At 32.3% G+C, this 21,193-nt stretch overlaps 2 protein-coding genes across 4 annotated transcripts; both read left to right on the plus strand.

Annotated features, from left to right (window-relative positions):
• Positions 1-5,141: 5,141 nt before the first annotated feature.
• Positions 5,142-11,369, plus strand: LOC107951551 (5'-nucleotidase domain-containing protein 4). 2 transcript variants are annotated; one of them, XM_016886635.2, is made up of 18 exons: positions 5,142-5,360; positions 5,443-5,686; positions 5,915-6,012; positions 6,240-6,359; positions 6,490-6,579; positions 6,678-6,793; positions 7,114-7,213; positions 7,647-7,718; positions 7,803-7,850; positions 7,926-8,003; positions 8,092-8,211; positions 8,740-8,845; positions 9,341-9,504; positions 9,840-9,974; positions 10,329-10,459; positions 10,697-10,759; positions 10,866-10,944; positions 11,050-11,369. In XM_016886635.2, the coding sequence occupies exons 2-18, from the start codon at positions 5,452-5,454 to the stop codon at positions 11,110-11,112; spliced, it is 1,818 nt and encodes a 605-aa protein (XP_016742124.1). In that variant the 5' UTR covers positions 5,142-5,360; positions 5,443-5,451; the 3' UTR covers positions 11,113-11,369. The 2 variants fall into 2 exon arrangements, with proteins under 2 accessions (XP_016742124.1, XP_016742123.1); XM_016886634.2 differs by having other exon boundaries at positions 5,165-5,686.
• Positions 11,370-17,263: 5,894 nt separating this feature from the next.
• On the plus strand, positions 17,264-21,161 carry LOC107951552 (protein CHUP1, chloroplastic). Of its 2 annotated transcripts, none has more exons than XM_016886637.2 (7): positions 17,264-18,251; positions 18,356-18,796; positions 18,901-19,032; positions 19,361-19,542; positions 19,631-19,742; positions 20,412-20,555; positions 20,804-21,161. In XM_016886637.2, the coding sequence occupies exons 1-7, from the start codon at positions 17,697-17,699 to the stop codon at positions 20,915-20,917; spliced, it is 1,680 nt and encodes a 559-aa protein (XP_016742126.2). In that variant the 5' UTR covers positions 17,264-17,696; the 3' UTR covers positions 20,918-21,161. The 2 variants fall into 2 exon arrangements, with proteins under 2 accessions (XP_016742126.2, XP_016742125.2); XM_016886636.2 differs by having other exon boundaries at positions 17,297-18,251; positions 18,353-18,796.
• Positions 21,162-21,193: the final 32 nt, after the last annotated feature.

Below are 21,193 nucleotides of genomic sequence, written 5' to 3' on the forward strand. Positions count from 1 at the left end.
ACTTAAGTGTGAATGATTGTTATATCTATGAGTAAAACAATGATCTGTTCGGTCAAATGTTGTTAATATATGAGATTATTTGATTTAAATGCATCTTATGAATTTTAAGTAGAAGAAAATATGTGCTGAGAAATCTATGTATATGTTTATGTGTATTCGGCCATGAAGCAATTTGAATTGAGAATAAGTCTGTTTAAATGAATGTTTCGATTTTCGATAAGTCTTTAATTGTTTGTGATGCTTAAAACTTACTAAGCTTTGAAAGCTTACTCTGTTCTTTATTTCTCTGTTTTATAGATTGTTGATTTTGGCCACCGACTCGGGGATCGTCAGCAGTTCATCACACTATCTATCTTTTTGGTAGAGTTATATTTTGGACTCGATATGGCATGTATAGGTTAGGCTGATGATAACTATGTTTTAAAATTGTAAATATTTTGGTCATACGAAAATGGCGTATAACTTAAATATCAGTATGTATTTCAGCTCGATCTCTGTTTATGTTTATTGACACTGTGAATGAGATAATTAAATGTTTAGTTCGGTAATACCTCTTAGCCTTAATCCGACAATCGAATTTGGGTTAGGGGTGTTACACTTGGAGACTACGATTATTCATCCGAACTCCCTTGTGAATTAGATTTATATAAGTCATTTCTCCGTGATCTAGAATTCCAAGCTAACTTTGAAGAATTTCAAAAACCGGTGGACCAATTAGAGGAATTACTACAAAATTAAATAGAAGTAGACTCCATTGGAAGAGGTCGTACATGATGTTTCAAATTCAATTCGAAGGACCAATGTAGTGCCGACAACCATCTAAAATTATATCCTGGAAATCAACAAGAGTTTAGAACTGAATATGAGAATAAATTGAATATAACCAAATATGTCAACAATCCAATTAACATAAATATTGTAGATATAAAAGTAGATGTAGTGGTAAAATTAGAGGTAAATGAGCTTCAATTGTTTCTGAATGAAAGTGTAGATAAGCCGATAGACTTTCTGGCCATAACTGAGGAGGCTGGCTGAAAAAATCAATGAGTTTATCTTATTCTCATTCTATAATGAAGATAGTGCTCGGACAACCAAAACTTCTCGCGACATAGAGGAGAGGAAGCTCGGGACAATAATATCCCAAAAAATAATTTAGGGTTGGCTCGAATTTAGCACGAAGTGGCTCGTGATGTGGATGTCATGTGGTCGAAGGTAAAGTGATATCACCAAAGGTTCTAGTTTAGATTTATCGATAGTGGAACAAAAGATGAATTAAAGTGTCGATGACCAATTGAAAGTTCTTCTTTGGGGGCGATACAAATTGTCCCGACTCCGAAAAATGACTTCTTTTTTAAATTTTGTTTAATTTAAATTTTATTTTTCATTATTTTTATTAGATATATTTTAGGATTTAGATATTTAATTTTATGTTAAAACTAGAAGAAAATAGGTTTCTGAGAGTAATAGAGGAGCTAGAAGCAATTTGAAGTTAAGTACGAACAACCGAAAGCCTTTGAAGTCATGTTAACACATAACAATCCCATTGCGCGACACACCTATTTTGAACCTGAAAATCTGAGAATCCATTGCCTTTTCATACCATACACATTTTATGGCACGACATACACGTTTTGAAGCAAACATAAAGGCAAAAATTCACTTTATATCGCACCTGCCTTCTCTATGACGCGACATGCAATTCATTTTCGGCAAGTTTTTGTTCTTGGTTCAATGCAATCTTCAGAGATATTCCCTAAGTTTGCACGGCAAGTCAAGCCCTAGATGACCTCTATATATTGCCCTTATTAGAATACGCACCTTTCAAACCTCCACAAGCAACCGAACTCCCTTTGTTACTCTATTCTTTGAGATTCCGCTAATTCTATGCTTTTCACTTGTTCCATGGTCCTAAAATGATGAGAAGCAACCATTTAGAAGCTGAATCGGAAGCTGATAACTTCAAAGAACTTTGTGAAAGGGAGTTCAAAATTTACCTTTGAGCCATTCGATGAAAATCTCCTCTTTAGGAGATAGGTTTTGAGTTACTGCTTTCATTAAACAGTAAAACAATAGAGATAATTTAGTTCCATAGATGTGAGAAGTTTTGTTTCATCCTAGAGGGATAAGTCTGTATGCCAGTCGTTCAAGAATTTTACACTGCCTTAAGGGAGATAGAGACGACTCGAGAATTCGATGTACCATGGTTGTGGGTCTTCATTTGAAGGAAATAAATTGCCATCTCACCTCCCGAGATAGCAAGGTACCAATAAAATGATCCAAGCGTTATTTACAACCAACGAAGTATTCGATACGAGAAACTAGTGTGAAGCATTTGATGGGAAATTGCAAGCGAAAAAGAGTTATTAAAACAAAGCCACATCTAGGTGAGACAGTGTTTCCGAATTCGGAATGGATAGTTTGATAGATGCAAGAAGCGAGACCAATCTACAAGGACTATACATGGAAAAGCAAGTTGGGGGTGCCTCAATTCCCAACAGCAAAATACGAAGCAAAGCCAAAATCCAGCAAGATAGAGATAGAGGAAGACCCATAAGAATATCTTGAAGAAAATCTGAATTCAGAGGGTGACCCGGACAAAGCTAATGAGGAGTCGGACCATTGATGACCTTGGGTCCCTCTAATAAAACCTTTGTATAATCTTACCATTAAAAAAATCATTTTCCAAGTTCATTATTGAATAGACTACAAAAGCTTCCATAAAGCTAATATTTTGCTCATTAGAATATTGTAGCCAATTCTTCTGCCCAACAACTTAAGAATGAAAATTTTAGACACGCTCTACTCAACCAAAAAATGAACACATTTCGAGAATTTAAATGATTGGGTACTATTCACTACATCTATCACCACATCCTATCAATCAACCAAATATCATTATCATTCTTCTTTATTAACATTATTGGGACCTTTAAAAGAATTCAATTGTTTATCCTTCAATGATATTTTTTCACAGTTTGAAGGCTACATGAATCCCCATTTTCGGGAGGGTTTTTCACTTATAGGCAAACCTTCTTGTTGGCCTACCAATACCCCTTTTCGAGATTGACACCCTCCCTAAATGCTCTCGCCATTCGCCATCTTTTTTTTTTCTCTAATATGAATACTTTAAAGAGTCAGTTAGAATGTATTGGAGTTTAGAATCAATTTAAAATTTGGATGACAATTTGGAATAGACATGTTTCAAGGGTTGGGTTACCTATTCAAGCCTGAAGGCCTGTTTAATATTTAATAGGGTTTGTAGAAAAATATTAGGTTCAAAAAATAAGCTTTAGCAACAAAAAAATAGTCCATTTAAAATATGGGTTGGGCTGGGGCTTCAATATTCAAAGCTCGAGCTTAGCTCGATTCAACCCATTTTTAAGTTTATAATATGTGTTTACTCTTTTTATTTTATGTATTATGTATTTTATATCATATAAAATTTTAATATATTATACTATAATGTAAATATTAAAAAAATGCCAACTTGTTTATATTTAGAGTTTTAGTGAAATAAAAATTATATAATAATAGTAAAAGAAATGTCTATGTATAGTTAGCTCTCTGAATAACAACTACTTTCTATAATAGCTAAATTTGTTGTAGAATCGGTTTTTTATGATCTATTTTTACCTTATGTAATAACTTTTCATGTAGAATAACAATAATTGTAAATTATAAAGTACATTCTTTACTAAATTAGTTTTCTTTAAAAACCTTTTATCGCAAATTTTGGTGAAATTAATTATATTTCTAAGTGAAATAAAAGTAATAAATTTTAGTTGTTGATTGAGTCTTAAGTTAGTTAGTATCGACATTGTTGCTAGTATAAGAGGACATGGGTCGGGCACATTTAAGTGCATTTAAAAAATCTCAAATGTAGTTATATTTGTATAACAACCACACCTCTGTATAAATATAAAAATTGCAGCAAGCAAATAAGGTTATTATAAAGAGGGTTGATTATATAAAATTACTAAATATTAAATAAAAATATTTTTTAAAAATAGAAAAGATATAAGCACACTTAAACAAACTTCAATTAGTCATTTACAAAAATGAACAAGATTGAGAAAAATTGAGGTCCGTATCTTGAGTTGAACTAGACTTGAGCAAATATTATAGATAAACCAGAGCGAAATCATATACTTTAGTTTAGAGATATTAAGTTGAGTTAACCCTTTCAGTTTTATCTTATTAATTTTTTTTCAAGATAGATACTTATCATTAATAGGAATCATAATGAATAAATATATAGGTATGACAAATAGTACAAACAATAAATAGAACACTATAAATTGTTGCACAAATGTTACAATATTCAAAAATTTCTAAATAAAGGAGAAAGATAAACTGATAGTAATCTTAACATTCGAAGAATTCAGAATCAGCTAGAAATGTATCATCTTGATGACAAATACCGGTCAACCAAGAAACCATTGCCATAAGCCTAAAAGACTCACGACATTAATGATGCATGAAAAGATAATTCTCAAATGTACTATGCTCCTCCTTAGCATCTTAGAATTCAATTTTATAAACACTACCACAATATTTTATCTTAATGAAGATCTCTAAAAACAATACTGAATAGATTTGACGATGATTTTGACAAATATATATATATATATTAGAATACTGCTAGAAACAAAACTAAAACAAAAACTATCACCAATGCTTTTAAAAAAAATAAAGTGGATAAAAAACACTAAAAAATTTAAAATTAAAACCGCTACTGCCTTAAAAAAAAATAGAATGGACTAATATTTACGTACAAAATTTCATACGATGATATTCTATGAAACTAAGTTACCATAAAAACTATCACTAAAGTGTAGAAAGCAAAATTGGAAAGAAAAAGCCAAAAGAAAGAGGTGACACAAAATATTTTTTATTTAAAAAAAAAAGCTTTTTTATTTCACATTTTCCTTTTCTATATATATATATTACCTTTTTAATAAGGGATTTAAATTTTTTTTATTTAAATTAATTTCTAAATTTAACAATTAATTCTAAATTCAGGCTAAATTTTCTTTTTTAACAAATTAGTTAGATATTTCCTTAAAAAAAGTTAAGACAGAAAATTTAAGGCTGAGAATAATTCAAAAAGTCCATTAACCCCAAACACTCTATGTATTTCCTTTCAATTATCAAACGTTAAAAGAGTGCAAGTAAAATTTTTCGATAGAAGGAAAGGAAAACCCTAAACGCTCCTGTTGTGTTGACTTGACCCTAATTAATTTATAGAGAGAACAGAAAAGGGTGGCTTGAGCTTTGACCACTGATTATCCACTGTGTCTGTCTGGAGCAGGAGGAGAATAGCTAACGAAGAAAAAAAATTTAATCGTTAATTATACACTGTAAGAAGTGGGTCTTTTTGGCTCTCAGTTTTTAGTCTGAGCGATGCCTAATTTAACCGTTTTATCTTGGCCAAATTTGCAGTCACTAGCAATGGCTACTACCAATCTTCAGTTTCTCCAAAATCCATTCCCAAGACCCACTTTTTCTTCTAAATATTTAGTGATGAGAGCTCCGAAAATGGTGTTCAAGTGTGGTTGTAGCAGTAGCAGCAGTGTTGGGGGGGATGCTTTCTCCCTCACTTCTTCCAGCAAATGTGATGTTGATTATTTGGGTGAAAGCACCAAAGGCGATTTAAACATCAATCTGAAACATCTTGAGAATTTCGGTATTCTTTTCTGCGTATTTACCTCACATTTGATTGCTCTTTTCTCTTTCGTCTCTTCACTTTGAATGTATGTACACCGTTGTACCACTCAGCATGAATATTGGATGGTCTCTTTCAAAATCTTTTATTTCTCTACTTTAAACAGTGATGATAATTATAATTTATATTGTATCTTGCTGGGTTTGCCTTTTTTATCAACTTATTTATGTTCATGACATTCCCTTGTAGGGCTTGATGGCCAGGCCACTTTAGAAGGTCCAATTGAACAGGTAGCTAGGTTGGAGGCTGAGGAAGCTGGGAGTTTACTCAGAGACTTGGGTATCCCGGTGCTGCAAATCCATCCTTTTCTTTTAATTTCATACCTTTACATAGAGTTTCTAATATTCTTACTTAAGCTAACTGCATGTGCAACTTTATGGTAATTAATTTATTTTCTAAGGTGGCTGCATTTCTTTTTTAGCTTCTAGAAATCAGTTGAATTTACTGCATAAGTCAGTAATGCTGTTTTTTGTTTTCTGTCAATCTAACCTTTGTCATTTTTTATTATCTGTAGAGTCCTTCAGCGGCAAGGCTCTCTCCTCGTGGTATATTTTGCACCCGGACTCTGAATCTTAGGTCAATAAGTGCAATAGGATATGACATGGACTACACTTTGATACATTATAATGTGATGGTGAATATCAGTTGAAATTCTTTATTAATGGAAATACTCTATTTTTTTATATTGCTTATAGCAACCTAAATGGATTCATCTCTCTTCGTGGTTACTTTAGATTGTATGATGTGGATTGATTCCTTTGCAGGCTTGGGAAGGGCGGGCTTATGATTACTGCATGGAGAATTTAAAGAGTATGGGTTTTCCTGTTGAGGGACTTGCCTTTGACCCTGATTTGGTAATGTCTTCATTTCTGAGTATACTCATGACTTATTGAATTGCTTTCCCATAATTTCATGGCCCTAAACATGCTTTTCTTCTCTTGTTTTTCTGCAGGTAATTAGGGGTCTTGTTATTGACAAAGAGAAAGGCAATTTGGTTAAGGCTGACCGGTTTGGCTATGTTAAAAGGGCCATGCATGGCACTAAAATGCTATCTACTCGAGCTGTTAGGTATGTATTGAGCTGTGTAACCTTAGTTATTAGTAACAATTATGTTGGATGTGTGTGTGATGTGTGGCTACAATCTCAATTGGACAAACCATCTTGTAGCGAAATATGATTTAGACCGATAGTTCTAGATCAATTTGTCTTGATATCACTGCCATTTTTTCATAGAGTAGCCTGTATGTGCATTACATTTTCTGTTCTGATAGTTGACTCCCTTGTCAATCTATTTGATTTCTTAGATGTCTCTGCTTGGTACTTCATATTCTGTTACATTATTTGCGGCATATTTTCTATAGTGGCGCTTAACTTTCTATGCATGGAAGCGAGATGTATGGGAGAGAACTGGTGGATCTGCGGAAGGAGAGTCAATGGGAGTTCCTTAATACGTTATTTTCTGTTTCAGAAGCTGTTGCATACATGCAGGTAGTTTCTTCCCGTTTAAACTACAAAACAAACAATTTTCTAGTTTTCCTTAGAAACTGTTTTTAGGCCACTTGCACTTTGTAGTGAAATTTAATGACTGAGTTCCTTGCCTTTCTTCTTGATGTAATTAACAATAATGACATAGCTCTGCAATTTTATGACCTTCTTCACGTTCACTTAATAATTTTCTATCCTATGTGTCTTTATTGCCACTTGCATGGTGCTTGTAAGATCTCGTAATCTCCAGATTCAAAAATCTTTAATTTCCACATTACTTTCCCTTTGTTCTGACTTCCATTATTGCTAACAATTTGCTCAACTAGACAGGAATGGTGTAAATATTTTGAGCGTTATTATTCTTATATAAAATCGTAGTCTTCTATTTCTTTGTTGAGATAAATTTGTTATTAATACCATATGGTTTTACCTCCAGATGGTGGACAGATTGGATGATGGAGTCATTCCAGCAGATCTTGGTCCATTGGACTATAAAGGACTTTACAAGGTAAATTATTACTGCAAATGTAGTATTTAATCAACCTTTCAGATGAATATGTGCTTATATTGCAACTCTTTGCTTGGTTTTAAGGCTGTTGGAAAGGCTTTATTCAGGGCACATGTAGAAGGTCAACTTAAGGTAAACATAAACAGTAAATTTTGACAATTAAGAGTTGTAATCCATGAGTTCATACTGACGGGTCACAGTATGCAGAGTGAGATAATGTCCAAACCTGAATTATTTGTGGAGCCTGATCCAGAGCTACCTTTAGCACTTTTGGATCAAAAGGAGGTATTCTTTTGCAGTTTTACCTTCTCATCTAGTTTAACATGTTAGTTTATTATATTCTTTCTATTTATGTGTACATTTCATGCATCAGGCAGGTAAAAAGTTGCTGCTTATTACAAACTCAGATTACCATTACACAGACAAAATGATGCAGCATTCTTTTAACAGATTCTTGCCCAATGACATGGGTTGGCGAGATCTTTTTGACATGGTAAGTATCAGTACATGCTCAGCGACCTTCCCCTTCTGCCAATGAGCACAACTTTTAGCGGATATTCTTTCTTTTTATTAGACCGTCTTTAAAAATAGACATTGATAATGTCAGCAAGCAAGTTCTTGGTGAGGAGAAAACCAACTAACCAATCAATGAAACAAATTGACATATAGCTAGAGAAAACCAAAACAAGATTTCGGCAAATGCATTCCGGGATGACTTTTACTTGGACCTAACGGTTGGTCTCTGTTTTTAGTAGAATACTGACCTTAAATTTGTTTCTTCAAATCAAATTAAGAAAACTGATAATTTGTGATCTCACAACCTGGAAATTGTCAAATGATACTCTGTGATATTAGAAAACACTAGCTTCAATACAGTCTTCTCCTTGCACAACTTTTTGCAATTGGTTTTCTCATGAGTATTATTAAATTGCTCTAACAGAAGGAAATGTGAATGTTTGATTTAATGGCATCCAAACATGTTGACGCATTTGTGTTTTCCTGCTGTTCTGTATGTCTGTAGGTGATAGTCTCAGCAAGGAAGCCAGAGTTCTTCCAAATGTCACACCCATTATATGAGGTTGTGACTGGTGAGGGCTTAATGCGTCCATGCTTCAAGACTCGTACAGGTGATCTATGTTTGTACCTTATCTTTTGATCTTATTTCTTCTTTATAATGGAACATTTTATGTGGACGAAACCATGAGAGTGAAAGAGAAACCATTTACTTGTCTGTTTTGATCCAGTTTCTTGGTTGTCATTGATGCCAGCATATGGGCCAAATTTTGGGGTTGAGAGAGATAATACCATTGAGTGGGTATATTATTGGGTATTTGAAAGCTATGTAATGGCTGCAGCATTTTCCATAGCTAAAACTTCAGCCAAATAATTCTTCATATTGTTCTAAATATCTTTTCAACCAAAAGTTGAGGATGCTGAGAAATTACTCCCTGTTGACATATGAACTTTTTAGCTTTTGATGACGGTCCACTTTTGGCACTCTGAGCCAATGATTTAATTGTTGAATATATTTGTCTTGTCTTGCAGTGTGTGCCAAAAAGAAGAAATCATAGTTTGCTCATAATTTGCAGTTCTTACTTATTCATCTTTTGTTTTGTCTGCAGGAGGTTTGTACTCGGGGGGAAGTGCTCAGATGGTTGAGAATTCTCTAAATATCCATGGAGATGAGATTCTTTATGTTGGCGACCATATTTACACTGATGTAAGTCAATCCAAAGTCCATTTACGATGGCGAACGGCATTGATTTGTCGAGAATTGGAGGAAGAGGTATGAATATGTTCTTTTATTATGTTTACTATTTCTAGATGGAAGCTGAATTTTGTGTTTCAAAAGTTCAGTTCTATTTTGTGCCAATATTTTATTGTAATGATTTTCTCACTCTCTAGCCTATTGAGGATGAATTTAATCAGAACTATAAAGTGAAGTGAAAGGGACACCATTTAACTTGCACTATTAATTACTGGACTTGTGAACTGTTAACGAAAATAAGGTTCATTTGAGATTGCTGAATTTCGACTATGGACAAAATTAAGTGGCAATGCATTCTTTTAAATCCTCGACTGCTGAGTGCTGAAAATGGTCTTTATTTTGTGAAACAACAGTATAGGGCTTTAATACATAGTCGTGCTCCTCGTGCAACTGTGGTGGAGCTTATAAATCAAAAGGAGGTTGTAGGGGATCTCTTTAACCAACTACGGTTGGCTCTGCAACGCCGAACCGAAGGACGCCCAGCTCAGGTGACTTGATCCTATTAAATGATGCCCCTTGTAATCCCTTGGATTTTAGATCCCTGCTTAATGCTACAGTGCAATTTCTGTTTAGTATAATTTACTGCTGTCTCATCCCTGTAAAAAGATGTTCTAAAATTTTGTAAATCATGCAAATTTATACCTGTTATCTTATTATCATTGATCTTCCGAAACGGCTAGCAGCATTCACACTCTCTCAGGCTTCTTGCAGTATAATTTATTTTTTTTGTTCTCAAAATTTGCAACTAAATGGTTGGATCATAAAAAGCATATATTCATGGAAAAGGTGTTTATTGCAATGGTGAAATAACAAAATTCTTGATTCCTTCTCCATGGTTTTAGACACTTGCTGCAACTAACATGGATGACCGAGAACTGACAGAGAGCATGCAGAAGCTGCTTATTGTTATGCAAAGGCTTGATGAGAAGATTGCTCCATTGCTAGAAGCAGATGGAGAGCTGTTTAATAAAAGGTAAAAACAAGGACAGAGAACTTCATCTTTTGAAATTATTAGATTCAGATTATTTCAATATATCAAAATGAGGTAATGTTGAATATATGAATGCTCATATCCGGGGAGCCAACTGGTTAAAAGATTGTGATTAGTTGATCATACATGTTTCATTGTTTTGGGGATGCATACAATATTTGTATATGTTGGAGACCATAGAAACAGGTAATTGAGATAGTACAAAATGTTTTGGTTTAGGTGGGGCTTTCTTTCACGTGCGGGCCTGTGGGACAAAAGCCACTTGATGCGACAAATAGAGAAGTAAGTAGTCATGGCTGCCTGTCCTAATATACATTTTTCCCGAAATAGAAAGTTGAAAAGTGATTGATTTGACAGAGTTATATATTAACGTATCTATAATTTGCAGGTATGCTGATATATATACATCTAGAGTGTCGAATTTTCTGAATTATACTCCTTTCATGTATTTCCGATCACAAGAGCAGGTAACATGGAGTGTTGGATGAAGTGGTAAATATATAATATAGATGTGGAGGATGGAATTCGTGGAACTGAAATTGAAATGATGGTGTTTCTGTTTGTGTTTGCAGACACTTGCTCACGATACATATTCACATTACTGTTCAGAACATAATGGGAGTTCGACAAACTAGTGAAGTTCGGAGTCGTCTTGATGGTGATGATGATGAAGCTTTAGAAGATATTGTGTATTTTTATATAAATAAATGTACTCATATACCTGTAGTAAACAACCAATGGATAAGCTGAGCAAGCAGTTTAGATTGTTGTGCGTGTGTTAGCATAGCTGTTTATGGTGGATCATTCATGCTGAGAGTGGAATGTCAAAATGTAGAAGAATAAGCACTTTAACACATTTTTTCCCCCTAAACATGATTTAAGCTTTGTTATATATAGGCCTGGTCAGTCCAAGCATGGGTTAATATGATCCTAAAACCTTGCAAATCGTATTTGATATTAACAATGCACTGCCATATAACACTGATGTCTTATTTCTAAAATGCACTTATACTACTACAATCCAGGTAGGTTAGGGGGTAGTGGGTACCACCATTTTCATTTAAGTTGCAAACCCAAGTCAATTCACACGGTCAAACGCATATGGTCCTAAAGTACTTTGATGAATTCTATTTTTTTTACATTTTGAAATGAGTTTTTTCAGTATTATCCTTTAAAACAATGGCATGTTTCTTTAAATTAGGTGAATTAGGTCATGACGTGGCGTGTACATGAAGGCATTTTTTGTTGCTATATATTTTCATCAAAGAAAAAAAAATTGAAAAATCAATAGGAAATTAGAAGGAGAAAAATATTTGGTAGGGTTAAGAGTGATGATAAATTTGTAACTCTGTCGTACCTTAAAGGAAAACTTAATAATTGGGAAAAAAAAATCTTTCATGCTCTTTGTAAACTAAATCCATAATCTCATTCTAAACCCTAAACCTTCATTTGACATCAATTTGAAAACCCTACCCCCAAATTGGAATCTTGCAAATTTGATTCATATTAAAGAAATTTGTTGCAGATTCAGTTAAAGTAATAATTTTGTACCGTTACTACTTATATATATTGAAAAATTCGAAACAACAATGTTTATATGAGTTAGCAATAACAAATTATACTGTAATTGAATTTGCAATAAATTGTTATAATTAAGATAATAACAATTAAAGTGTGTAAATTAATTGGGTACTGTTAGTACCTATAAACATCAAATTGTTAAATTTTTTTGAAGAGTTTATACCCCAAGTTTGATAATGTTTTAGCTGTAATTAAGGAGTCAAAACAATTGATGGATTCTTTATATGCTCATGAAGCAACGATCAATAGTTTAGCCAAGAGTAAATATTTCACAAATTAACTTCACATTAATTCAGAAAAAAAAAAACCTAAATTTATCGTTTTATCCATATTTTCATACTTTATATAAAATATTTCAAAAAAAAATGCAAACATTTAACATATTAAGTTCAAAACTTTTTTATTATCACTAATTTCCACTGTTTATGCATTTAATATTTTAATTAGTTTTTTTAAGAATACATTTAATTAATGTAATTTTTTAATTTATTATTTAACTTATTTAACCGTCTAAATATAATATGAAAAAAATTCAAATCATAATTAAAGCATATATATTATATTAAAAAATTGACATATTTTAGATTAATAATTGTTTTTTTTCCTTGTGTAGATTAATAATTTTTTAATAGTATTAAAAAATTCAAATAGTAATCAAAGCACTTGTACCATATTCAATGCATAATATAATTTTACTTTATGTAATTAATATAAAATAATATTATTCAAAAATAGTAACTAATAAACATAATTAATATATATAAATTATTATGATAATTCAAATAAACTGTTGATAAAAAATTCTTAATCATCATTTAGTATAAATTAAACTCTTCACTTTTGATTTTTTATTTTTTTTCTTTTCGTAATCAAGGGTGAAACTAGAAAATTATTTTAGGGGGCCGAAATTAAATTTTATTTTTTAATAGTCTATATCGTTATACTTTTTAAAGGATTAAATCAAATTTTTATCATTTTTAGGGTGCTAAAGTGTAATTTTATCTTTACTAATTTAAAATTTTAAAATTTTTAAAGAGCCTAAATGAATAATTTTCCATTTGAGCCCTTTAAAATTTTTAAAATTTTAAATTAGTAAAGGTGAAATTGCACTTTGCCCCCTAAAAATGATAAAAATTAGATTTAATCCTTTAAAAATTCTAAAGATGTAGGTATTAAAATGGTGAAATTGCATTTTTACTATCGTAAAAATTACAATTTAATTTTGACCCCTAAAAGATTTTTATGACTTTGCCTCTGAATACAAGATATTTTTTTATTATCTTTTTTTTAATAATACTATAATAGGATTCAAACTTGAGACACATAAATTTCAATATTTTAATTTAACCATTTCAACTAAGGTCACTCTTTTTTTAAAATAAATTTTTTGTGTAGGGTTGTTTTTTTCACTCAAATCATGTGTGTGTCATAGAAATAGTACTATATTTTAAATTTTAATTGAGTGGATGTCACCCATCAATCAATTTAAAGTTACCAAAAGCCCCTACTTTTACGAAGTAATAAATAGTATTTTAAGGATAATTTTTTCTTTTCATATAAAATCTAGAAAAATACTTGTGCATGATTAGATTCAAATCCAAAACATTATGATATTTAGTGTCTTAACTTTAACATTTTAACCAATTCAAATCTGTAAACTATCTAACTTTTAATATCCAAATTCAAATCAAAATTAAATATATCATTATGTGTCGAATAACTGTATTCATTATTCGGATAACGTACTCGAATATTTGACTCTGTATTAATTGCAATATATATAAAATTTTGCTGATTTGAACACATGGCTTTTCATAATTAAAACTATGCTTTAGTTATTAAAGCTAATCCTTAACTTCAATTAAAATTTACACAAACTAATAAAAAATGTATAAATATCAATAAAATAATTTCTAAAATTAAATAGAATACTTAAGAATAAAATTAAATATATAATTAATAATAAGTTTCAATATGTTTTAAAAAGATTATCAAAAAAATATGTCCCATTTAACATTTTATTCCCTTAAATCTCATGTAGCTTATCTTAAATATTATTCTTTTGTATTTGTAAACTTAATTAAAGAAAAAGATGAAGTCATCAAAATTTCTAGATTTGTGATAATCCCTTTTATTATTTGATCACTTAAATTAGTTAATTTTTAAAGAAAAACTAATTAATATTTATATAATTAAAAGAAATATTATAGAATGAATTTATTTTGTAATAGTACGTATTATATTATATAAAATAATATACATACATGTTTAAGGACATACGATATACTATTGTTATATAACTAAATTATGAGTGTAAAATAATTGTTATAACATTATGATATTACAATGCGCATTCTTCTATTAACAATATGCAATCTCAACCTTAAATATGTAACAAATCATATATAGGCTAGATTGATCTTTTACATCAACCAGACTCACTCTTACAATTTTTTTTACTAGCCAATCCTAAGTTCAAATAAATTACTCTTCCTCATTTGTTATTCTTTTCTTACCTTTTATTAGTAAATGGAATCCACGAGAAAGCTTTTTTACCAATCCGGTAAAATCTGACATATGACGAAGTTATTTCCCGCCAACATGCCAAATGGAATTTGATATGTAACCCTACACAATTATGTTATTATAATATACATAACTAATATACCTTAATTATATAATACTAATCGTATATATTATAGTATACCATAAAATTAATTATATGTTTAAGGTTTAGTTTGCACATCATTAATAGAAAAATGCACATGGTAATATCGTAATGTTATAATAATTATTATTATACATTCACAATTTAATTATATAACAATTGATATATTATATGTCCTTAAAAGTGTATGTATACTATTTTTATAACATACTATGTACTAAAGATAATTATGTCATATTAAAAAAATATTATAATATTTATTTTAATTATATAAATATTAGTTAATTTTTTATTTAAAATAATTTAACTAATTGAGTTTAGAAATTTTCATATAGTTTCTTCTCATTGTTCAGTTAGGTTTATAAATACAAAAGAATAAGATTTAAGAGAATAATATGTTAAATAAGATATATTTTTTTGATAAATTTTTAGGCATATTTACATTTATTATAATTATTATTAATTAAAATATTTAATTTTAGAACATATTTTTATTGATATTTATATGTTGTTTATTAGTTTGTGTAAACTTTAATTAAAATTGAAGATTAGTCTTGATAGTTAAAGTATAATATATATTTTTGATACAATACTTAAAATTACCTATAATTTTTTCCCAACTCATAAATAGGAGGATAATGCTTCTAGTGCACCTAAACTCACGACTTGCTACATTTGACAACAATTCCCATACTAATCGATAATTAAAATATAATATTAATTATTAAAAGTAATAGGTCTAAACTTTATTGAAAGCATAACTTACGTCACAAACCTCATAAAAAAAATTAAAAGTCACATGAGATTAAAACAATTAAGAACAGTTATTGGAGTGAATTATGGTTTTTGTTCCAACCTACTGTTACTACTGTTAACTGTGATTTTTGTTCCGATTAATTACTATTAGAATTAATAGTGATTTTTGATGTTTATTACCAATGTTAGAGTGACCATAACTATAAAAAAAAAAAGAGAATTGATTTTTATCTACCGATGTTTTAAAAATTATTAATATTCAAATATTTATTCTCACTAAATGCTAATAAATATTCAAACAATTAAACCAACTTAGGTTTATCTGGCAAGTAAATCTATACTATATATAAAATGAATTTCATTCGCATTTATAAGTTATTAATTTTTTATGTTTGAGGTTATTTGAGAATGGTTAAATTGTTTAAACTTTTTATTTAATCTTTGTATTTTAATTTTTTAATATAATTTGATACTTCGACTTTTATATTGTTATTGGTTAGCCTATATACTTTATTTTAATAAAAAGATTGACATGAAATTTTTTAAAATTATTAACATCGTTAAAATTTTGTTTTAAATTTAGATCCATTATAATATCATATTTTCGTTACATGGCTAACAATTGTATTTTTTTTTAGCTTTAAAATGTTATTTAATTGAATAATTTTAACAACTAGATTTGAATTTTTAAGTTTAAAAAGTGGAGAGGCTAAACTTTTGAAAATAAAAGTGTAAGGGCTAAATATCAAATATATGCTAAGTACAAAAACTTTGAACTTATTTAAACTTTCAAACTTTTAATCTATAAGTGTGATCAATGTTTTAATAATTAGATTGTTAGTTAAATTAGTTAGATTATCGATTTTATCAGACTACAGATCTAACAATAGTTAAATAAATAATTAAAACCTCATAAAAAAAATTATAAAACTGATTCCATCATTGAATTCTTTTTTGCTTTCATTTTAAATTTTTTTATTGGTTATCTGAACTGTTATTCAAAATTGGTTCAATTCTTATGCACGAATTGATTCTCATTCTAACCGATGTGGGGAGTATACTGGTTTCCTTTTGAGTAAAGTGATATTGACCTTTGGGATGGTAAAGTGAACACGTGTGGTTGTAGAAAAAGAGAAAAGATAAGTGGGCTTTTGTGGGCCTGTTAGATAGGTCCGATGAAATGAGGGTGCATAGGGGGCGAGGTGTCGGGTCATGCAAGGCTTAAAACACACCATTATAATAGTTAGGGGGAAGAAGGGAAGATGCGCCAACCTACCCTAGCTAATAGCCTAATGGAGATGTTTTTGCACTAACGTAACTTTGAACCAATCATTACATTGGTAGATTTTGATGAGACAACTTGAACCGAAATCTATTTTTGAGTATGATTAAGGCGTACGCATTGTTACATCGTTGTACCACTAACCCCATCTTTTAAGGATATATCACCATCGTATTGTAGTTTAGTCACCCTCCAACACCCTTTCCCATTTAAATTTAACATTAAAGAATTATGTACCAATAACAGCATGTAATTGTATATTAACAAACTGAGTAATAAATTGAAAAAGATTTTCACATTGGAGAATTATAGAATGAATCTGTTGGGGTGCATGATGATATCAAAGCATTTTGGGTGATGCGTAATTAATGGAACAACATTTCCCATCAAACCTACTCATTATCTTTCCCATTCTGGATAAAATTTTCAGCCATTAGTTAATTAGATTTCAAGTTTTATCGATAATTTCATTTAATAGATGATCTGTAACTACCATGTAAGTCTCAATTATTCGAGTAATTTTGCTTGGTTCTGAAAGTCCTACACCTGGCCACCGAAGAGGGTTTTTCATCTCACATCTGTCAAATATTGTCGACATATAGAGTGCTGGCAGGATATAATGTAATGTAATGAAATAAAATGTTGTTTTGGTTTGGTTTTGTTTTGTTTGGTTGCGCAGCCATTAAAAATTGCTGGGTGGTCAGTCAGACGATGAGATGTTGACAGTCCTCCCACGGGTTTCGCATATTGCTAATGGAAACACAAGAGATAAGCATCAATATCTGTTAGCGTTTTACATAACTTGTACGAGCAGTCTACCTTTTCTTTCTTGCATTTCCAGTTACAGGGGCACCTGATTTTCTTCATAATCAAGTCAATATCAAGCAATGCAAGACTCTTGAAGTCAAGTTGGAGAAATTTGATTACCCCCTATGAAGCAGCATGAGCCAACAGCAAAGCTAAAACCAGCTGACTGCAAGGTTGCTTCCATTCCCATGTCGCAGCAGCGGAGCACCACCCCTTCGAGCTTTAGAGTTAACTCCAAGCCTAAAGATCAGTCAGCAGCTAGGCCCAAAAGTGTACCCCCTGACACCACCAAAAACAGTAGGAAGTCTGTGATGATGATGAACAAGCCTAAATCTGGGGACCAACTGCCAGCAGGTGGGTGCTATCACAAGGGTAGAGTTGTGGAACAATTTGGAAAGCCTAGGCGTTCTAGTGCTAATTCAAGCTCAACAACAGAGAAGAATAGTACTGTTGATGAACTGAAAGAGAAGCTAAGTTGTAGTGAGGGTTTGGTTAAAGATTTGCAGACTCAGGTGATGGGTTTGAGGGCAGAATTGGATGGGGCTCGGAGCTTGAATATGGAGCTGGAGTCTCTTAACAGAAAGCTTAAGGAGGACCTTGCTGCTGCTGAAGACAAGATAGCAGCTCTTTCAAGCCCTCAACCTGACCCTGACCCTCACCCCGACCAGGTGCACCTGCAGGTTAGATCCTTAATATGTACTATAATTCCTTTCAAGTTTCATTTCTTTGTGATTTCTAACAACTTCATATATATAATATATATGCATGTATTTACTGAAAGAAGAGGGAGTCAAGTGGAGAGCACCAGAGCCCCAAATTCAAGGACATTCAGAAACTCATTGCCAACAAATTGGAACACCCAAAAGTTACGAGGGGGGAGGCAAGAACAATTAAAGTGCCACCACGGCCAACTGCTTCTTTGGCTCCCAAAGATGCCAGCCATCAGACAATCGCACCAATAACTTACTCTCAGCCACCGCCTCCACCACCACCGCTGCCATCGCTGCCACCACCTCCGCCACCACCTCGTTTCCCTGCTAAAGCAGCTACCACTCCAAAGGCTCATTCCCTTGTAGTGGGCCCTGTACAAAGTTACCAAGAAAAGAAAAAGGACCCCCCAGTAGCAGCAGCAGCAGCAGCATGGAATCAAAAGAAACCCACGGTTATTAGCGTGCATAGTAGCATAGTTGGTGAAATTCAGAACCGCTCAGCTCATCTGCTAGCAGTAAGCATCTAGTATTTTGAATTAGAGATATAGAGCTGATTGGTTTGTTTCCGTTGATTGTCTCTGAAAACTTGGCTGTTAAAAGTTGATGATACTTTTGCTAGATAAAAGCGGATGTTGAAACAAAAGGAGAATTCATCAACAGTCTTATCCACAGAGTCTTAGCTGCAGCCTATACAGACATAGAAGAGGTCCTGAAATTTGTTGATTGGCTTGACAATGAACTTTCATCCTTGGTAAAGTCTCAAACCTCTCAACGTTGTTTGCTTCGATATGGTTCTAATTTCATTTCAGTGCCACTGCATAATTGGTCTTAACAAATCTTGAGTCATATGTAACTCTGCATAATCTGTTCCCAGTTTCTTCTTATAGATCTGTTACTCATATCGTAATGTTTTATCACAAGAAAGTATCTTCTTATAGATTCTATGAAAGAGAAGAATTATTTTGTCCATGATATTAAAGAAGTTTAAGCAAAGTTATATTCAAGTTGTATGAGGCAGTTTTAGTACATTGGAGATGCACATTTGAGTTATTTGCATTGCTTGTATCCTGTTTCTACAGGCCGATGAGCGTGCTGTGTTAAAGCATTTCAAGTGGCCAGAGAGAAAAGCCGATGCCATGCGAGAAGCTGCTATTGAATATCGTGATCTAAAAGTATTGGAAATGGAGATTTCTTCCTTTGAGGATGACACTAGCATTCCATGTGGAGTTGCCTTGAAGAGGATGGCTGGCCTACTGGACAAGTAAGGGCTGCATAAACTGCACTCTAGTGTATAGTCTTAATTCTGATCAGGAAACTGAATGGTTCAGTCACCCATGAAATCATACTAGGTCGGAAAGGAGCATACAGAGGCTTATCAAACTGAGGAATTCAGTAATCCGTTCTTATCAGGAGTGTAAGATTCCAGTTGATTGGATGCTTGATACCGGAATGGTGTATAAAGTAAGCTCTTTATTCTTTCATGTTCATGCCTTTAGTTTTCTTCTTATCCACATTTTCTCCTTTTCCCTTGTCCCTTTTCCCCACATAGCAGGCAATCAGATTTATTGAACTTGTTTTTGGTTCAAGACTCTTGGTCTACTATATACAGCCTAATGGTTCGTTTTCTGCACTAATGTGGCGAATAAACTAGAAACTTAATGAAATTTGGAAAAAAATGGCTTGAGACCAACAGTCACCAACTTGTCACCAACCATGTAACCATGCTTAGTTTAGGACTGATGTTGATATGGAATCTATACGACTTATGTATGGTGCATGATTATGTAGAGTCATATGATAATTTGTTTTTCCAATTTGTAGTAGTTATGGCCCAGTTTCAGGATTCTTCTCCTTCTTGACTGCTTTAGGTTGGGAGGAGAAGATGAGAGGAAAAAATAGATTCATGAAGGGAAACAGGTGTTGTAGTAAATGGCCTGAAAATTTTGAACTTCTCTGAGTTTTCTAGTAGTTGAAAAGTGAAGAAAGCCTCCCTTTTAATGTATTTGACTATTGGTGAAAATTTCTTGAAGTGCAAACATGCATTGCATTCTCATCTCATATTCAACTGCTCTTCCTTTTTCACCATATCACAAAAATGCCATTGTCAGTGAAGAATGTGTAATTTTGTAGATAAAGCAGGCTTCTATGAAGCTGGTCACAATGTACATAAAGAGAGTGGGAACGGAGCTTCAATTGGTACGCAGTTTAGACAAGGAATCTGCACAAGAGGCACTGCTTCTTCAAGGCATGCATTTTGCAAATAGGGCTCACCAGGTAATCCTTGAGTTGGTTCCCTTCCCTATAAACACGAATCCCTGCCTACTCCTCAATGTTAAATCAATAGAAACCTAATTTGGAAAGTGAAATTGGTTTCTAGGATACATGATTCTGTATTTCTTTTTCATGTCATGATTCTTAAGTATGTGTTAGGGGGTTTGTATGGTATGAGATCTTAATGATTATTCTAGTTCCTGCTTGTGCTTATGAAAACATTCCTTATATAGCTCCTGCTGTGCGTGCAGTTTGCTGGAGATCTTGATTCAGAAACACTGTGTGCTTTTGAAGAGATCAAGGAATGCATTCCAGGACACCTGGTAGGATCCAAAGAATTGTTGGCGGGAATATCGTCAGCCTGAGTCGCATGGTTAGTTAATAGATTTGATTTATCATCAGCACTTGAATTTTCCATTTTGCCCTCTGCAGAACTAGTTGTAGTTGGGGAAATAACACAAGGTAGAGGTGATGTGAAATCAGAATATGTAACATATATTTTCACTTTTTTGATGAAGTTGGGTTTATAATATCTCATGCATGCATGCATCCTTCTACTTGTACTCCTGCTCCAGGCATAATGCAGTTAAAAGTTTGTGGTTGTTTGTAGTGGGGGTGTCAAGAGAGAAGTCTAAAAATGG

The sequence above is a fragment of the Gossypium hirsutum genome, chromosome A02 (genome assembly GCF_007990345.1).
Source record: "Gossypium hirsutum isolate 1008001.06 chromosome A02, Gossypium_hirsutum_v2.1, whole genome shotgun sequence".
Taxonomy (NCBI): Eukaryota; Viridiplantae; Streptophyta; class Magnoliopsida; order Malvales; family Malvaceae; genus Gossypium; species Gossypium hirsutum.

Coding starts and splice junctions, on each gene's coding strand:
- LOC107951551 (XM_016886634.2), top strand. CDS start 5,404: ATGCCTAATTTAACCGTTTTATCTTGGCCAAATTTGCAGTCACTAGCA. Junction 7,719..7,802: donor ACTATAAAGGACTTTACAAG/GTAAATTATTAC, acceptor CTTGGTTTTAAG/GCTGTTGGAAAGGCTTTATT. Junction 8,846..9,340: donor ATGCTTCAAGACTCGTACAG/GTGATCTATGTT, acceptor TTTTGTCTGCAG/GAGGTTTGTACTCGGGGGGA.
- LOC107951552 (XM_016886636.2), top strand. CDS start 17,697: ATGAAGCAGCATGAGCCAACAGCAAAGCTAAAACCAGCTGACTGCAAG. Junction 18,797..18,900: donor GCTCAGCTCATCTGCTAGCA/GTAAGCATCTAG, acceptor TACTTTTGCTAG/ATAAAAGCGGATGTTGAAAC. Junction 19,743..20,411: donor ATACCGGAATGGTGTATAAA/GTAAGCTCTTTA, acceptor GTAATTTTGTAG/ATAAAGCAGGCTTCTATGAA.